The sequence below is a fragment of the Lathyrus oleraceus genome, chromosome 1 (assembly GCF_024323335.1).
Source record: "Lathyrus oleraceus cultivar Zhongwan6 chromosome 1, CAAS_Psat_ZW6_1.0, whole genome shotgun sequence".
Lineage (NCBI taxonomy): Eukaryota > Viridiplantae > Streptophyta > Magnoliopsida > Fabales > Fabaceae > Lathyrus > Lathyrus oleraceus.
Genome location: NC_066579.1, coordinates 134774398 through 134793550, shown reverse-complemented (window position 1 = coordinate 134793550; position 19153 = coordinate 134774398). Strand labels below are relative to the sequence as shown.

Below are 19153 nucleotides of genomic sequence, written 5' to 3'. Positions count from 1 at the left end.
ATAACTCAAAATTTACACATTGAAATTAATACCGGCTAAAAAGCCAAAACAATTTAACACATAAGCATGATAGCGATGACCATGCATTATAATACCACAATTTCTCTTCATCTGAGTGCCCTAAATCCTTTAAATCACTCAACACTTCAAAATAACTCTATAAATCAGGGTCACATTGCCAAACACACTTTAACCCGTTGTAATCCAATTTTTAAACTCAGTGAACTCACCCCACCATGATGCACAATACATTCAAACATCTCATCAATGATTTATTCAAGCTAAAGAATGTAAAAAGGAACTCTGAGAAAGGTGCATAAACAAAAAAAAAAATACATTTTTATTAAGTCCAGACGTGAGTGTTTCTACCTTTTGAAGAATGGAGATGAATAATGGAGGTGAGTCATCGTTGCTCTTCAAAACGCATTGGCCTTTGTCTCCTCTTCGTGTTCTAGGAAACTAGGGTTTGAAGATGTCTTCGTCTACTCTTCTTCTCCTCTTTGTGTTTCAACTTTGTTTGCCAAATAAAATAAAAATATGCTTCAGAGTGATAGAAGTGTTTAATTATAAAAACTAATAAATTCAAAATATTAAAAAAAAAACCATATCAGATAACACAATATCACTTAGACGACCAACATATACAAAAGTTAACATTTTTTCTCAAGTGAAAGATTAAGTTGGCTTTTAATCTTATATTTAAAATATTAAAAGTTATTTGATTTATTTTGCAGATTTGTTATAGTGAATTAGAAAGAAAAAAATATGGATGTATCAACATATAGTTGATTAATTATTTAAATATTTGTAGTTAAATTAAAGTCTAATGAATAATTAACTTTAAATACTCATATACATGGGTTTTATTTAACAAAAGATATATAATAAAGTCAGTTTATTTAAACTAATATATTATTTTATTATTTTTATTTTTTACTTTATAAGACATATATATCCTTTTCACATGACAAGTACTATGGCAACAATATTTGTGCACACGATGAGAAATAAAGTGAAATTATTTAATTAGTTAGCCAAAAGAGAGAGCATGTTTTGGATGGTAAGCTTTCAACATCCTTGTGTGCCTATTTTGCATTGATTCTCAAAATAATCTATAGAATATGGTCAAATGACTTAAAACTAGGATAAAGATGTATTATCCATTGAGCAAAAATAAAATAAAATGACTTGTCCAATTGATGCAACACACACCACAAATTAACTTGGAATGGGACCAATGTGCACTATGGTCCCTCCTCTACAACACACGAATTTAAAAGTTATTGATTTTCCTATCCAGAAATCATAATTGGGCAACTCTTATTGGATGGAACAAGTATTTTATATCAGATATTGTGGATATTTGATATCTTTGGGAAATAAAAGAAAATAGCTTCTAAAGATTGTGTGGTTGGAGAAACAAAATGAAATGCTAGAAGCCAATAGAAACATAGACATAGATTTCATAAGATATGTACCATTCATTTTTCACAGTTGAAACCGCATATATAAATAACACTCATAACTCATCACATTCAATAACCATCCTCAACATTGCCAATACAAATATTCATTTGTTAACACAGTAACCACCAAAATACTACAATGGCCGCTTCCACAATGTCTCTCTCTTCTTCATCATTGGTTGGGAAGGCAATCAAGCTTTCCCCATCCACTCAGGACTTTGGGGTGGGAAGAGTTTCAATGAGAAAAACAGTCAAAAAGAAGGTTTCTTCTGCTAGTCCATGGTATGGACCAGATCGTGCCAAATACTTGGGTCCATTCTCCGGTGAAGCTCCATCATACCTCACCGGTGAATTCCCCGGTGACTACGGTTGGGACACTGCTGGACTTTCCGCTGATCCGGAGACCTTTTCCAAAAACCGTGAACTAGAGGTCATCCACAGCAGGTGGGCTATGTTGGGAGCCTTGGGATGCGTCTTCCCGGAGCTCTTGGCTCGCAACGGTGTCAAATTCGGCGAGGCAGTGTGGTTCAAGGCAGGATCACAAATCTTCAGTGAGGGTGGACTTGACTACTTGGGTAACCCAAGCCTTGTCCACGCACAGAGCATTCTTGCGATATGGGCAACTCAAGTTATCTTAATGGGAGCAGTGGAAGGTTACCGCATTGCCGGTGGACCTCTTGGTGAGGTGGTTGATCCATTGTACCCGGGTGGTAGCTTTGATCCATTAGGCCTTGCCGAAGATCCAGAAGCATTTGCAGAGTTGAAGGTGAAAGAACTGAAGAATGGTAGGTTAGCGATGTTCTCAATGTTTGGATTCTTCGTTCAAGCTATTGTAACAGGAAAAGGACCAATAGAAAATCTTGCTGACCACCTGGCTGATCCAGTGAACAACAATGCATGGGCATATGCCACAAACTTTGCCCCTGGAAAGTGAGAGAAATAGACAATGATAAGTGACTAACTTGATTATCGCCACAATGTGTGAATATAATTTGTAAAATATATGGTGCATTAAGAGACTGAAATGAATGTGAATGATGATCATGAATGTTATCAGATCCATTGAAACGACAAAGCAATGTGTAATTGATTCTTACAAAAATATCATATCATGTCACACAGTATGAATATATTGTAATATCATAATCAGTCTTAACATATTATAGATTATATTATGATAATAACTAGTAACAACTTAGCCATATGAGCAACAAAAGGTAACATTTGTTCAAATATCATTCAAATTGCCTTTAACTTTCTTAATCATTTTGGAGTAAGTAAAGTAAAATTTGTTATGAAATAACTTGAGAACAATATCAGTAACTAGGATCAACATACTAATAGTAAGGAACACAATACAAAACTATTATTTATTAAATCACAATAGATGATTCTTTATCAAGTAATTCGGTAAAAAAAATGATTGAAGTTGAAAGAGAAAACAATACAAAAGCTTACAATCAAGTATACAGAACCAAAATGGAAGAAACAGAAATAGCATTAGAGAGAAAAAAAGTGATAAAGAGTGAAAAAGATATCGAGATTGATACCAAGAGAAACACGATTGAGCGAGAGAGATCGCCGTCGTTTTCCATGGTTCTACGACATTCGCGAGGAGATCGCCGTCGTTTTCCGTGGTTCTCCGACATTCGCGAGGAGACCGCCGTCAGTCGCCGACATTCGCAAGGAGAGAGCACTGGAACTGAATGAGGCTCAAATTAGGCTTATGTCCATAACTGGAATTTTGAAATTATTCTCAGGCTAAAATTGTCAATTCGGTCATTTTTACTAATGGCATTTTTTCAAAATATTCATAATTTCAAGATTCACTCATATATATATATATATATATATATATATATATATATATATATATATATATATATATATATATATATATATATATATATATATAGATAGAGACGTTATTCAACGACTTTTCTTTTGTGTATAATTATATTTTAGTTATTTACTGATATCATTCTATTTTAATTAATTATTTTATAAATAATTATCATAATAAATTTATAAGATTGTGGTTAATTTTTTATATTTATTTGATTATTAGATAAATACATTTAATATATATTTTTATGTGAATTGAAATTCATGTTAAAAAGAAAGGCGGTAAGAAAAAAATAAATATATGTAGATGATTGTTGATTAGACTCATGTTTTTCTTTCAAGTGAATTAAAATAAAAGAGAAATCTTACGATAACACGAACTTTGAGGAAATACTCATCCCATTTTTAGGGATTGTCCAACACTTCTGAAAACTTTAAAATATCATTTATGTGTCATATGAATGTGAAATGTGAATTCCTAAATGACACTTTAAATGAAGAAGTTTATGTTGCACAATCAACTGGATTTGTGAAGCTAAGCGAAGAAAGCAAGATGTACAGGTTGCATAAATCTCTATATGGACTTAAGCAAGTTCTAAGAACTTGGAATAAGAAGATAGATAGTTTTCTAAGGGAGAAGGAATTTGTGAAGTGCACAACTGAACATGAAGTGTATGTAAGAAGAAGCAATAATGAATTACTTATCCTATGTCTCTATGTCAATGACATATTGATAACAGGAAATTGCAAGAAGGAAATCGAAGACTCATCAATGCATTTTGATGCAACTTCTTATACTATTGTACTTAGACAACTCTATAGTTTATCTATTATTTTTACTATTTTTGCGTGTTTTAATATTTAAGTTTATTTCTGTCTTTATTTTATTTTCGTACTTTATTTTCATCTTAAATAGTTATTTGATAACTTATCACTGTGTAGATCATAACTTGAGCTTCGAGAATCGGATTGATGCGTTCTAATATACGTTGGAAATCTAAGAGAAAAAGCTACATGGTTCGTGTTGAAGTCAAAATATGATTCACAGTGAAGGAGGGTCAAATAATTCGTTGAAGTTCCAGACTTAATTAAAGTAGTTAGTTTGAGACGGTTTTTGTAATTTTCGCGTCGGTTTCCATAAGGGCCCAAATTTACCTTTTGTTATATTAGGCTTTTCCTTACTACAGAAATCCTATTCTGAATATTCACGAAAATTAGATTAGAGGCTTTATACGAATTCATGGAGAACTAAATTTCACACGGTCGATCTGTTGTATTCAGTTTCCGCCGATACTTTGAGGTTTTATATTTTCAATCCAATTTTATTTCCCTTTCAATATTCTTCTATATACTTTATATGCTTAATTCGAATTATATAGATTCATATTGATTTATTCCTATTGGTTTATGTTCCTTGATCTGTATCGCATTTTAGCCTTGCTTTACCGTTAAATTGTGTATGTTGAATCACGTTTGTTTAATTCGTGAGTGTTGAATCTGTTTTCTTCATCTGGATAATAGAGTTGCAAACCACATAATGTCAATTTTGCTTGTTAATTGATATTGTAATCGAAAGGGGATTAGAGTCCGCTTAGGATTTTGGATTAATAATTATCGATGATAAGTTGGGAAACTGAACAGTAGGTTGACTCGTTTTAGGTTATTTCATAATCACTTATTCTCAATCGAATCTACCCCCCCCCCCCCTATTTTGTTTCCTTATTTGGTTAATTTTGCCAAGAGTCCTTGCGATATAACACGAGGTGACGCTTCCCTAACTACAGTTTTATTTACTCATTTTTGACCTGCGTGCGACAGCGGATCAAATTGGCGTTGTTGTCTGGGACTCTTGTCAATTTTAACAAATATTAGATTCATAGGTGTTACGTTTCAGCGTTCTTGCCATAGCTTTCTTGTGTTCTATCCTTTTCGCGTTTTAGCATTAAAAAAATGGGTTTTAGGAAAATCGACTCAGATTATTTCGATTCTTTGTCGATTTATTAGAAGAAAATGAGACATCAAAATCCCTTATTTAGACACTAAATATAGGACACACCCTAAAAATCCGAAATTCCTTATTTTTATATTTTTTTTATGATTTTTTTTCTGTTTTCATAGTTTCAGAAAATTCCGAAAAAATTCTCAAAATTCTTAATTAACTTAATTAGATAATTTTTGTGTTTTTGTATTTTTCTTTCTTTTGTTTTAATCATTTTTCTGTATTTCAATTGTTTTGCTTAATAGTGATATTGTCAGTATTTTCCTATTTGTTGATGCATTGCTGAATTAGTGTTATGTTTTCTCATTCTTTATTGATTTTTTTCCTATTGAGTTTAACATGGCTGATCAAAGAACTCTGAGACAACTTGTTGCCCCTGATGTTAATTATAATGCTTTATGTATTGAATATCCTATTGTTGATGTACCTTTGAATTGAAATCTAATTTAATACACTTGTTGCAAAGGTTTAGTAGTCTTGCAGGTGAGATCCGCATAGGCCTCTAAAAGAATTCCAAGTTGCGTGTTCTACACCTTTAAGACCTGAAGGAATCATAGAGGATCATATCAAGCTCAGAGTATTCTCGTTCTCACTTCAAGGAGCTGCAAAAGATTGGTTGTATTATCTTAAGCTGAATTCTGTCACAAGTTGGAATGAACTAAAAAGAGTTTTCCTAGAAATATGTGTCCCTGCCTCAAGAGTTGCTTCAATCAAACAAGATATATATAGTATTAGACAGGTTGACATGGAGTCATTGGCCGAATATTGGGGGAGATTCAAGCAGTTAGTGTCGAGTTATCATCAACACTAGTGTCGAGTTATCATCAACACTAGTGGAAGATGTGTTTGTTCAAGTTAATGATTTGATTTTTCCTGTAGGAGAAACAAATTCAAGCTGATCAACAATTATTTTAGGCAGGTCATACATGAAGAAAGAAAACACAAATTGATGTTGATGAGGGAACAATGTCCATGGATTTTAGTGATATACTTGTTAAATTTAACATTTTTTATTCTATGAATCTTCTCAGGGAGGAACATTCTGTTTTTCACATTGAACTTCTTTCTGAGTTTGTTGATGATACTTATTATGATTTGTTTTTAGTTGATTTCCCATAATTGTCGGACTTCGATGATACTTACCATTGTGATTCATGTACTAACACTGATCTTTGTTCTATTTGTGTTGAGATTGAGGTTGCCTTCCAGGTTGAAATTTTTCTTACAGATGAAGTTGTAGATAAAGTTGTTTATGAAGCTGAAGCTCTCGACATCCCGGTTGTCCCAACCAAATCGTTCATTGAACAACCACCTTCTTTAGAGCCTAAATTACTTCCTATAGGTTTATATTGTTCATCAAAGGTTGGACTTGAGCAGGAAGAGAAATTATTGCAGGAACATAAGAAGGGAATCGGATGGACCTTGGTTGACATTCGTGACATTAGCTCATCTATGAGTATACATAGGGTCTCACTTGAAGATGGAACAAAAGTAGTGAAACAACCCCTTAATCCTTTGATTCTTGATGTTCTGAAAAATGAGATCTCTTTCACGTGCCCATTTGACACTTTTACTTATCGAAGATCCTTATTTGATCCTGGAATAAAATACGAAGGCACTACTAAAAATTTCAAGAACAATGGACATTTCCCAAAGCTACTCAATGAGAGCCCCACTTTGGAAGAAGAGACTGTAAAAGAGCTCTCTTTAAGAAAGCTTGCTTATGCGATCATCTATTTGTGTTGACTCCTTGGTTGTGTTGTTTCCTATCTCTCCTCTCTCTTATTTTATACTTATATTCTTTCATTTAGGACAATGTGTGTCTTAAGTGTGTGTGTGTGTGGGGGGGGGGGGGGGGGATCATTTACTTGTGCGTTTTCTTGTTTTCATTTACTTACTTTTTTTTACTTAAAAAGTGCATGTTTTTTCATTGGTTTTTGGGTTGCAAGTGTTGTGTGAGTAATTCCTATGTTCTATTGATTAAACACTTGTGGTGTGATGTGATTGATTTGTTGTGCATTCTTAGTATGTTAAGTATGACTAAACTCTGAATTATGCAACATTTATGGTAGATCATTTACCTTGTGAGATTTTGAGTCTTTTAATGGATAACATTCAAAAATCCATTTCTTTCTTTCTTGTGTGATTTCACTCATGTTTGTTAGTCTCTAGAACTTGATCTGACTCTGTTTGAAACTATCTGATTATTTGTGCATACTGATATGATAAAGGAAAATTGTTTCTATTTTATTTTTGTCAGTTGGCCAAAAAGCCAACCCTGAATAATATCATCCCTTGTTTGAAAACCTCTTGAGCATATTTATCTCATTCTTTGTTTAAACTCATTACAAGTCATAAAGGGAAAAACAATTTTTATCACCTTATTTAAAGGGTTGAAAGAGCTTGATGGAGTTGTGTGGGGTTGATTTAGCATTGATATAACTGTGATGTTTCAAGGTTTTCCAGAAAAGAAAAAAAATAGAAAAAAGAATAAGAAAAGAAAGAAGGAATAAAACTCTTGTCCTTATTGTATTTCTTTTGAAAGAAAGAAAAAACGTAAATAAAAATAAAAAGAGAAAAGAGAAGAGAAAATGCAAAAGTGTTGTTTGAAGGTGAATGGAATATTTTTAGTTCAACTCTCGCAGCTCTTTTCAATTTTCTTTTGACACTTTGAATTTTAACCTAATAGCCCCTTAGGATTTATCTCACCCGGCTCCTGCCAAGTTACAACCGAATAAAAGAATTTTTTATCTTTGTGTGCATGTAATTCAATTACGGATGTTAGAGTCTTTTCAAGCTTATGGTAGTACTAACTTTCATGTTGTGCTTTGAGTGTAAAACGTTAACCTAAACACTTGAGAGTTGAGGGAAATTTTATCCTATGAGGATTTTTCTATTTATCTTCTTTGACTGTTAACCTAAACACCATGATGCACTATTTGGTAAACTGTTCTTTATCTTCTTTGAGTGTCAGAAAAAGTTTCTCACTAACTCCATATTCTTGAAGCTTAGAATTAGAATTTTGCTTGCACTTTGTATCCTGAGAACCTTTGGAATTGCATATTTTGGTTGTTCTTGTTTTTTTTTCATTTTGAATTTCTAGTTTTGCTTGGAGTGCAAAAGTTCAAGTGTGGAGAAATTTGATCAGTGCATTTTGATCACTACGCCAAAAAGTGCTTTTGGCAGCACCAAAAAGAAAGCGCTTTTTAAAAAAAGCGCTGTAATAGCTTGAAAAAAAATTCGCCTATGTAAAGAAAGCGCTTTTAAGGTAAAAGCGCTCTTATAGGTCTCCACTTATGAAAGCGCTTTTAAGGTAAAAGCGCTCTTATAGGTCTCAGTCTCACATTTATGAGTTTCACACTTATGAAAGCGCTTTTAAGGTAAAAGCGCTCTTATAGGTCTCATGGGTTTCACACTTATGAAAGCGCTTTTAAGGTAAAAGCGCTCTTATAGGTCTCAGTCTCACATCTATGAGTTTCACACTTATGAAAGCGCTTTTAAGGTAAAAGCGCTCTTATAGGTCTCATGGGTTTCACACTTATGAAAGCGCTTTTAAGGTAAAAGCGCTCTTATAGGTCTCAGTCTCACACACTTATGAAAGCGCTTTTAAGGTAAAAGCGCTCTTATAGGTCTCATGGTAAAAGCGCTCTCATAGGTCATTTATAAAAATTATAATAAATCTAATATTATAAAATCCCTGACTTTCAGAAATCCCTCTTTCACTCTCTCTCGTTCGAAGCTCTCGCTGCCCTGGAAAAAATTCCACAGAGTACCTGGAAATCTCAACGATAAACACTGCAAATTTGAAAGAGACTGCATTCGAAAGAGAAGGATTCAATACCTGGAAATCTCATTGCGTTTTAAGGTTAGGTTTTCGTGTCTTTCTGTTTTGCCCTAACTTTATGCAAATTTCATTCTCCATCTTTTCAGAAATGTCACACATTGCTTTAACTGCATCACCCACCGTAGTCGCTTTTCACCGTATGCTCTATTTCTCTTCTATCAATCATCAAATTATCGCTGTTTTCGTTTTCCTATTTTAACAATTACTGTAAATTTCAACACTATCGGATTCACTTTTTCTTCTTCTTTCTATAAGGTGGAGCGAAACAATGGAGCACGCTGTTTCCGAGTAGCTGGAGAAGCAGGGGAATCAATCCATCCTCATTTCCAAATTCCACCAGAAAACGGTTACCGTTGCGGTTTTTTGCTTCTGGAAAAAATGGCGTCAATGGAGGTGTTGTGGATGAGATATCTGAAACAGTAAAGGCGCACACGGATTTCGTTTGGCCTGATAACAAGGTTTCGTATGGTTATTTTTGTTAATTTTGGATACTGAAGTTGTATAGAGTTTGCTAGTTTGTTTGTAATTGTATGTTTATTCTCTGATTCACGTTTTGCAGAAGCCTAGAGTGTGTATTTTAGGTGGTGGATTCGGTGGTTTATATACTGCTTTAAGGTTGGAATCACTCCAGTGGCCCGAAGACAAAAAGCCACATGTGAGTATTCGAACATTCAAATTCAATTCAGTTCTTTCAAGTGTGTGGAAATTGATGCAAAATCTGTGATAGGAATAACTTAGGAGCATCTTTCTTGATGAGATTATGTCTCGGTACAGAACATTCATCAATGGAGCAAAAGAGAAAAAAAAAAGAATCATATAACAACGTGGAAATGCCTTACTCCTATATTAGTTTCCTTAACAAGTTCCCTAATGACACTCTTTAGAATATTCCTTATATTTATATTTAGTGGAGCATTATGTTAGATTGTAAGAGATGAGAGGAACTGAGTTTAAATTTAATCCCAATTATATGTTATGATTGCATGGTGAGGAATGGATTAGGAGTATGTTTGGATTGACTTATTTAAATTTATCTCCTGACATAAGCACTTGTGAGTATGTTTGAAAGAACTTATGGAAACAGCTTATGACATGGCTATAAAATGTTTTCAACTTATATCTATAAGCTCTCCATGATAGGTTATGAAAACAACTTATAGCTTATAAGAGTATAGTATAACTTTATTTTATCTTTTATTATGGAAATAGTTTATACTAAAACCACTATATGATAAACACTTATGCTATAAGCGCTATATTGAACTGTTTATCCAAGCTGAGCTTAACTCTCATGAATCATGGTAAGCTGCAATATATTTTGTTCTTATTTTGCAAGTTGATTGTACCACTCATTATAAATCTTGCTTATATCCTTGCACTGTGGCTTAGTTGTTGATTTTTCTGCACTTTTTCTGAAAAGCAATGTGTGACATTTCTGAAAAGATGGAGAATGAAATTTGCATAAAGTTAGGGTTGGATTTATCGAAGTCAAGAACTTAGAGCAATGTCTCATATTTTGGCAATCCTATTACATGTTGGTTTGAATGAACAGTTAAACTTCAAAATGTACATTCATATTTTGGCATAACTTTGTCTGCTACAGTCATATTTTGGCAATCCTATTTAATGTTGTAAAATGATGTTTTAATATTATGTGAATTTTTAAGATGGTCACTGTAGTGTAAAATGAACCCTGATGGACTATATGTACATTTTTCATGTGCTTGTCTGCAGGTTGTTGAGTATCGTGGTGAGCAAATAGGAGGTCTTGAGGATCTGAGGGAACCATATATGTTGTTTTCTTCCTTTATAGATAAATTCTTGCTTAGCTTTTATTACATGGTTTGCGTCTAATTGAAAACTTCACGTCTTTGCCCATTTCAGGTTCTTACAAAATCGGTACTGCGTCTGAATCTGTTAATGCAGCTTACATATTTTCTAGAAAAGATCTTTCTCGGTATGTCTTTCAGCTTAGATATTATACAAACCCAAAGCATGTGTTTAATCATTTAGTATCTAGAATGAATCATTATGTTCAATTATTCATGTTAAGCTAATGAATCAAGTTACCAAAATATGTTAGTTATGTATGTTGCTTTATTATTTGACCTTGATATGCAGGCCTGCTATACAGATTCCCTGCGCAAGCAAAGCTGTTGTAGCTGTCCGGTTCTGTCCTATATTTTTTAATCTCAAAGCGACAAACTCAGGTACTTGTGCACTTAGTATAGTTCTGTTTACAACCAGTAACTATGTACAACCAGTTATATGTGGTACTGTTCCAATTAAACTGCCTGTGTGGGATGTATTCCGTCTTAAATCTATATGACCTCTTACTAGTAAAGATCATGAGTGGTGGCCTAGAGGTTCAAAGTGATTGGTCTGAGCTAATTAGACAGTTTTATATTATTTAGCTCTAGTTATGCATTAGGAAGCAGTTATGATATTTGGAACTGTGTTTTGGTCGCAACAAGCTCTTGAGTTCTTGGAAAGGAGACAGACAAAAGACTCAAAATAGTGGGACTTAGACGAGTTTCACCCAATAAAAGAGTGTTAGAGTTGGTATTGTTAGCACTCCTTTTATTAATATTAGTCCACGTAGTTTAACTATTGATATACCGGTTCGTCCATTGACACACTAACCTTATATCCCCATCGAGTTGATAATTTAATAAAATTGATAATGTGAATTGAATTTCTTGGTTCTTGAATTTCTTGGTTCTTACTTGTGAATTGAATTTCTTGAATGATCGATTACTTGGTTCTTGAATTGTTCATGTGCATCATATAAGTTTCTTGAATTGTTTTATACGTTATGACTTATCCTTGATGTTGTTTTATATGTACAGCGCTCATTCCCTGTGTTTCCGTGAGTTTGACCTTCTCGACGTTGCTGTTCGGTAAATACGAGGTAAATTTCTTCCTCAAATTACTGGTACACTGTGATGAATTTGTCTGAAATTGCGTGAATATGTTGTGTTTTCTTGCTCCGTATTCATTCCGTGTATACTTTGGGTTTTGACAGAAACGCGTTATACCATTTTGTACCCTAATTACTTTGCGTTAAAACCATGGATAAGACATGGATGTATTCCAATCGATTGTCGAAAGAGTACGAGAATGGGGTATCGAAATTTGTTAAGTTTGCTATTGCGCACGCCAAAGACCCCAATCGAATGACATGTCCTTGCTTGAGTTGCTGTTATGGGAGTCAGGTTGACGCGGTTCAGTTGGCATCACATTTACTACGGTATGGAATTGATAGAAGTTATACATGTTGGAATTTGCATGGTGAGAAAAGTAACGAGAATGTTGAATCGGGGTATAATACGACCTATGCTTCAAACGACGATTGCACAGATACATATGATTATGATCGAGTCGAAGAGATTGCAGAAGCGCTTGAAGAAGATCTTAAGGACTGTCCCAAAATGTTCGAGAGGTTGGTAAGCGATGCAGAGAAACCGTTGTATAATGGTTGTACAAAATTCACAAGATTGTCTGCGTTATTAAAGTTGTACAACTTAAAGGCGGGCAATGGATGGTCGGATAAAAGTTTCACAGAGTTATTAGCTCTTATGAAAGATATACTACCAGAGGATAATGTTCTTCCCAATCGAACGTATGAGGCCAAAAAGATGTTGTGCTCTATTGGCATGAGCTATGATAAGATACATGCCTATTCAAACGATTGCGTTTTGTTTCGAAACGAGTATGCATCGTTAAATGAGTGTCCTAAATGTGGTGCCCCTCGATATAAGAAAAAGTTGTCTCCAGCAAAAGTCTTATGGTATTTTCCTATAATTCCGAGATTTAGACGCATGTATCGTAGTGAAACCGATTCAAGACACTTGACTTGGCATGCAGATGAAAGAATTATTGATGGAAAGTTTCGACATCCGGCAGATTCACCCCAGTGGATGAAAATTGATAATGATTATCCTGAATTTGGAAAAGAAGCAAGAAACCTTCGCTTGGCATTGTCTACTGATGGAATGAACCCACATGGTATTCAAAGTATCTCGCATAGCACATGGCCTGTGATTCTTATGATTTATAACCTACCTCCATGGCTATGTATGAAGCGTAAGTACATGATGTTATCTATGTTAATTTCTGGGCCTAAACAACCAGGGAATGACATAGACGTATACTTGACACCCTTAATCGAAGATTTAAAGTTTTTGTGGGAGAACGGTGTGGAGGTTTATGATGGGTATAGGAAAGAAAGTTTCAACTTGAGGGCGATGTTGTTTGGAACAATTAATGATTTTCCAGCATACGGAAATCTATCAGGGTACAGCATTAAAGGTGAAAAAGCGTGTCCTGTTTGTGAAGACGGAACCGATACGATGCGATTGGACCTTTGTCATAAGAATGTCTTTCTCGGTCATCGTAGATTCTTAAATTCTAATCATCACTACCGTGGGTGGAGAAAAGCATTCAATGGAAATACAGAAGAAGGTAGAGCTCCAACAATGTTGACAGGTGATCAAATTTTTGAAAAGGTGAAGGACGTAAGTACTAAGTTTGGCAAGCCTTTTGCACATACACTTGTCAAGAGTGGGTGGAAGAAAAGGTCAATTTTTTTTGAACTGCCATATTGGAAGTCTTTGTATGTAAGACATTTCCTCGATGTTATGCATATTGAAAAAAATGTATTTGACAGTGTTATTGGTACGTTACTCAATATACAAGGAAAGTCTAAGGATGGCCTTAATGTAAGGAAGGACATGGTAAACATGGGAATGAGAACTGAATTGGGACCCGTGAAGAAAGGAAAACGAACATATCTACCACCTGCTGTTTACACTCTATCTAGAAAGGAGAAAAAAATATTGTGTAAGTTTCTAAGTGAAGTTAAAGTTCCAGAAGGCTACTCATCAGATATTAGAAGACTTGTGTCTATGAAAGACCTCAAGTTAAAGAGTTTAAAGACGCATGATTGCCATGTTATAATGGAACATTTTCTACCGATAAGTATACGTTCTATTCTGCCAGAAAAAGTAAGAAGCGCAATAACTAAATTGTGTTTTTTCTTCAAGTCAATTTGCAGTAAGATGATCGATCCTGCGATCTTACCAACATTGCAAAAAGAAATAGTTGTTACTTTGTGTGATCTTGAAATGTATTTTCCTCCCTCGTTTTTTGACATAATGGTCCATCTAGTCGTTCATCTTGTGAAAGAGACACAATTGTGCGGACCAGCTTATATGAGATGGATGTACCCTGCTGAACGTTATATGAAAATATTAAAAGGGTATGTGAAAAACCGAAGTCGACCAGAGGGTTGTATTGCCGAACGATACATTGTTGAAGAAGCGGTTGAGTTTTGTACAGAATATTTGTCAAATGTTCAATCAATTGGACTCCCCAAATCTCATATTGTTGAAAAAAAAGAAGGTAAACAGCTAATTGGAAATAAAGTTGTGACAGTATCAAGGGTCGAACGAGATCAAGTGCATTTGTATGTTCTGCACAATGAGATTGAGGTTGAGCCGTATGTTGAAATGCACAAGGGTGTTCTTCGAGGTTTAAATCCGAATAGAAATGAGAATTGGATAGTACGAGAGCACAATCGAAGTTTCATACCATGGTTTAAGGAACATATTTATTCAAAGTATCGTTCAGATCCCGCTTCAATAACAGAAAGGTTGAGATGTTTAGCATATGGTCCAAGTTTGGTTGTGTTTTCTTATAGCGCATACGCAATTAATGGATACACATTTTATACCAAAGAACAAGATGATAAAAGTACTATGCAAAATAGTGGTGTCACCTTGGTAGCTGAAGCAATGCACATATCAAGTGTGAAGGACTTAAACCCGAAATTTGCAAATCTGTCATATTTTGGGGTTATCGAGCGCATTTTGGTGTTTGATTATGAGAAGTTTCAGATTCCTATATTTGGTTGCAAGTGGGTTGAAAATAATAATGGCATACGAGTGGATAAGTCAGGATTTTTGCAAGTTGATCTTAATAGGGTGGGTTACACAGATGAGCCTTTCATTCTAGCCTCTCAAGCTAAACAAGTATTCTATGTCACTGATCCGACAAGTACGAAATGGTCTATAGTGCTTTTATCTAACAAAGTAATTGATGAAAGAATTGGAGATCAAGGTGATATTGATGTTGAGATTGAATCTTTTACCATAAATGATCAAAATGAGAATGAATCATGTATTAGAAATGATCATAATGAGGGTATTTGGATCAATCCAACCGTCCGCGTTGTTAAAAGAAAAGTAGAACATATTCCTACCAAGAAAAGAAAGAGACGTTACTGAAAAAGGTAATAGTATAATTATAGCCTATGTCATTCAAGAAAATTTAATTATAGCCTATGTCATTTTATATTATTCAATATATATATGGATTATTGATTATGGATTTTTATATTTTTCATTTCATTTTTATATTTTTTCTTTATTACAGGTTAAATGGCTAGTGATCAAGAAAACTCACAAGATGCAAATGCTCCTGATGATACTTCAGAAAAAGAAATTACACGAGGCATCACTATTATGAAGAGTATCATTCGTGATAGAGATAAAGCAGTAACATATAATGTAAATTGGAATGCTGATAACCAACTAATTGGGTCTAATGCTGCAAAGTTGGCAAGCTACATTGGTACACTTGTTCGTATGCACATTCCAATCACTGCTACAAGATGGAGTAATAAAGAGTTGGGTAGCGCTAAAGATAAGATTTGGACTGAGATACTGGTACAATATATGATTGTTTATATTTTCTTTATATTGACGATAATGTGTTTAAATTACTTATACTAACACACTCTATTCCAATATTTTTTCGTAGAGGTCTTTTAACATTGAAGATACAACTATCCGAAAAAAGTATATACTTCAATTGGCCGGAAAAAGACACAGAGGGTGGAGAACGTTTTTAACAAACAAGTATCTTAAGGACAAAGAAAAAAATTTTGTTGAATATGATCCGGAATATCCAGTGAAGTATGCGATCTTCATTACAGAAGAAGAATGGGTTGCTTTTGTAGCCCAAAGAAGAGACGAAAATTTCAAGAAAGTGAGTGCCACAAATCGCGAGAGAGCGTCAAATCCCACGTATGCATACAAAAAAGGGCGTTTGGGATATGCACGCTTAGAGGAAAAAATTATAAGTATACAAAAATGCTACGATCTTATTAATTGTCTCAATGTGTTATAATTGATTATCTTATTATTTGTGTCAATGCGTAGTTAGACGAGACGAAAAGTGACGCAACATCACTTCCGCCACATGTTTTGTGGAAAGAAGCTCGTGTGGGAAAGGATGGAACTGTTAGGGATGACGTTCAACATATTTATGATGAATGTGTAAGTAGAACATTGTGTCTTTAATTAAATCAAAAGTTTAATAATATATAATTAATTTTTTTATCTCCACTAATAATTTCCGATATGTAAATGAATTTCAGGAGACCCTATCTCAATCGATAAGCACAGCTGAGGACCAGGAGAACAGGAGCGTACTTAGTAGAGCACTAAATGTTCCTGAGTATCCCGGTCGGGTGAGGGGTAAAGGGCATGGTTGTACTCCAACTTCCTTGTATAAGAATCCAAGGAGAAGAAATCCTAGCAATCAAGAAGTGATGGAGACGTTGCAGGCATTACAAGCGCAAGTTCTTCAATTGCAAAAGGATAATGAGAGATATAGGTGTATGGAAAAGTGCAGTTCACAGTTGAAAGAAACTAGTGAGAAAGCCAGTATCAATTGTCAAAATAAATTTCCCGAGGTAATTATATATGTTATTTTGAAATTAAAATAGCACATTTATGTTAATTGAAATATATACACATTAAAAGTAACATATTTATTATTGGTTTAGGGCATTTCATCTTGTCAGCTATACTTATCGTCACCGACTTATCGCCTAGTTGGCAAGGGAAAAGTGCACAACACTTCGGGAGATTTACTTCACCATAGACCGCTCCCGGATGGACACCTTAAAGTATCGGTTGATGTTGTATTAGATAAGGATGCGTTGCTACCGATACCTGACATTGTTTCAGAGACAACATTCCTGCGAGATGCAATAGGATCATTTGTTGCATGGCCCTTGGATCTCATTTTCATTGATGATGAGGTACGTTGAATTCAAAAACCACTATGAATCTTTTAGTATTCAAATGTCAATTCTGAACCGTTAAGTTAATTTTTTTTACATGGTAATTTTAGACGCCTACAAAACCCGCATCTAAGGATAAAGGGATTTCGCGGCACAACGAGTCTGTTGCATCACAAAAAGAGGTATATTGAAAGTGTTAATTATATGATCCGAATCAAAAAATGCATGATTTTATAATTTACCTATGTTATATGATTTATAGGTATTTGCTCAAGGGTCACAACAACTGAGCCAGAAAATTGGTAGTCGACAGAAAAACAAAAGGGATCTTCCAGTGACTTCTTTGCCAAAAAAAGGTGCTTTTGTGCCTCGATACCAGATATCTCTTGAAACACTTGTTGACTCATCAGATATGGCAACAGCTGGTGCTATTCGCTTACTGGATATGGAGGAAGATATCTTTGGTTATTCATGCACTGAAACAATCGGAAAAGAAGATCTGGAACATATTTTTCGGCATCAAGAATTAGGCGTCGGTGTTATACACACATACATCCGGTAATCCGATCTATATATTATTTAATTACTTGAACAATTTATTTACACATTTCAATAAAAATAGTCTAATGTTTATTATGTTTTTATTGAAGGTTCTTGTATGACAATTTCATGCGCGGGAATGATCAATTGTCAAACAGATTCCGTTTCGTGTCTTCCTCCCTGGTCAACAAAGCATTAATTTGTAGGGAACCGGATTCATGTAGAGAGTACTTAGTCAAGAGATTCATGGCCAGCAGTACAAACAACTTGTATCTTTGGCCGTATAATTCAGGGTTAGATTTTAATTCTAAGTTTATTCTAATCTTTAATTGTTTCTTTTACGTAAAAAATTCCATATAAACTTTTGTTTTAATTTATAGGTGTCACTGGTTGTTGCTTGCTATTGATCCTTTAAAAGAAGTGGTATATTTTCTGAATTCGATAGATGGTGAATGGACAAATTATCCGGATATGAAGCAATTAGTTGATACGTAAGTGAGACTGTTCTAAATATTCGTGTATATTTATGTGAGATTGTTCTAAATATATGTTTTTATTTTGTTAGATCAATAAAAGTGTTCCGATCTCAAAGACAAGCTCGAGTACCACGTACTAAATCCAGCAACATTACGTGGATAAAAGTGCAGGTACTTTAATTTTCACAATTTTGCTTATAATAGTGATGCTACTTGATAAGAAAAGATAACTATACATTCTTATTTATTTTTCTATGTAGTGTCCTCTACAGCGCAACGGTATCGATTGCGGATACTTTGTAATGAGGTTTATGAGGGAAATCATTAATATGAATCAAATAGAGATTCCAATCACGGTATGGATTTATAACTTAGGATTTGTTTTAATATTTATCGAATATTTCATATTATTTATTACTTTTAACTAAATCATGCATATTATGTTTTGTTATGTAGTACTTTGATGAATACAAGTGTGCTCATTACACGAGACTGCAGTTGGAACAAATCAAGGAGGAATTGTGTCAATATTTTATTGAGAAAAGATTAATTATATAATGGTTTCAAAATAACATGAATACTTTGATGAAGAATGGTTTCTGGTTGGCAAGTGTATAGTTCTTTATATTTTTAACAGATTAGTTATGACTCCAAATATGCCGTATAACATATTAGTTTTGACTTGTGTATAGTTCTTTATAATTTTAGTGATATCTTTAATTTCATGGATAGATTAATGTGTTCATTCTTGTGTTGGTTTGCTTTAAAAAATTACAAATGCTTGAATTATGACTCCAAATGTGTTCAGTGCCTATCTATCCTTGTGTTGGTTTGCTTGAATTATGACTCCAAATGTGTTCATTCTTGTGTTGGTTTGCTTGTGTTGGTTTA

At 34.2% G+C, this 19153-nt stretch overlaps 3 protein-coding genes and 1 long non-coding RNA gene across 4 annotated transcripts; all 4 read left to right on the top strand.

Moving 5' to 3' along the window:
- Positions 1–1432: 1432 nt before the first annotated feature.
- On the top strand, positions 1433–2590 carry LOC127122226 (chlorophyll a-b binding protein of LHCII type 1). Its single transcript, XM_051052600.1, has one exon. It carries the CDS (start codon positions 1606–1608, stop codon positions 2398–2400), a length of 795 nt encoding a protein of 264 aa, XP_050908557.1. The 5' UTR covers positions 1433–1605; the 3' UTR covers positions 2401–2590.
- A 6432-nt stretch (positions 2591–9022) lies between these two features.
- Positions 9023–11367, top strand: LOC127122243 (uncharacterized). Its single transcript, XR_007803513.1, has 3 exons — positions 9023–9175; positions 10889–11111; positions 11276–11367. It is a non-coding gene; the product is annotated as an uncharacterized LOC127122243 (long non-coding RNA).
- Positions 9207–10720, top strand: LOC127122236 (alternative NAD(P)H-ubiquinone oxidoreductase C1, chloroplastic/mitochondrial). Its single transcript, XM_051052607.1, has 4 exons — positions 9207–9291; positions 9410–9612; positions 9714–9809; positions 9882–10720. Exons 1-4 carry the CDS (start codon positions 9213–9215, stop codon positions 9885–9887), a joined length of 384 nt encoding a protein of 127 aa, XP_050908564.1. The 5' UTR covers positions 9207–9212; the 3' UTR covers positions 9888–10720.
- Positions 11368–16769: 5402 nt separating the features above from the next.
- Positions 16770–18929, top strand: LOC127095820 (uncharacterized). The gene is made up of 9 exons (XM_051034454.1): positions 16770–16913; positions 17007–17264; positions 17357–17428; positions 17509–17804; positions 17897–18079; positions 18167–18277; positions 18352–18433; positions 18523–18618; positions 18900–18929. The coding sequence occupies exons 1-9, from the start codon at positions 16770–16772 to the stop codon at positions 18927–18929; spliced, it is 1272 nt and encodes a 423-aa protein (XP_050890411.1).
- The last annotated feature ends 224 nt before the right edge of the window (positions 18930–19153 follow it).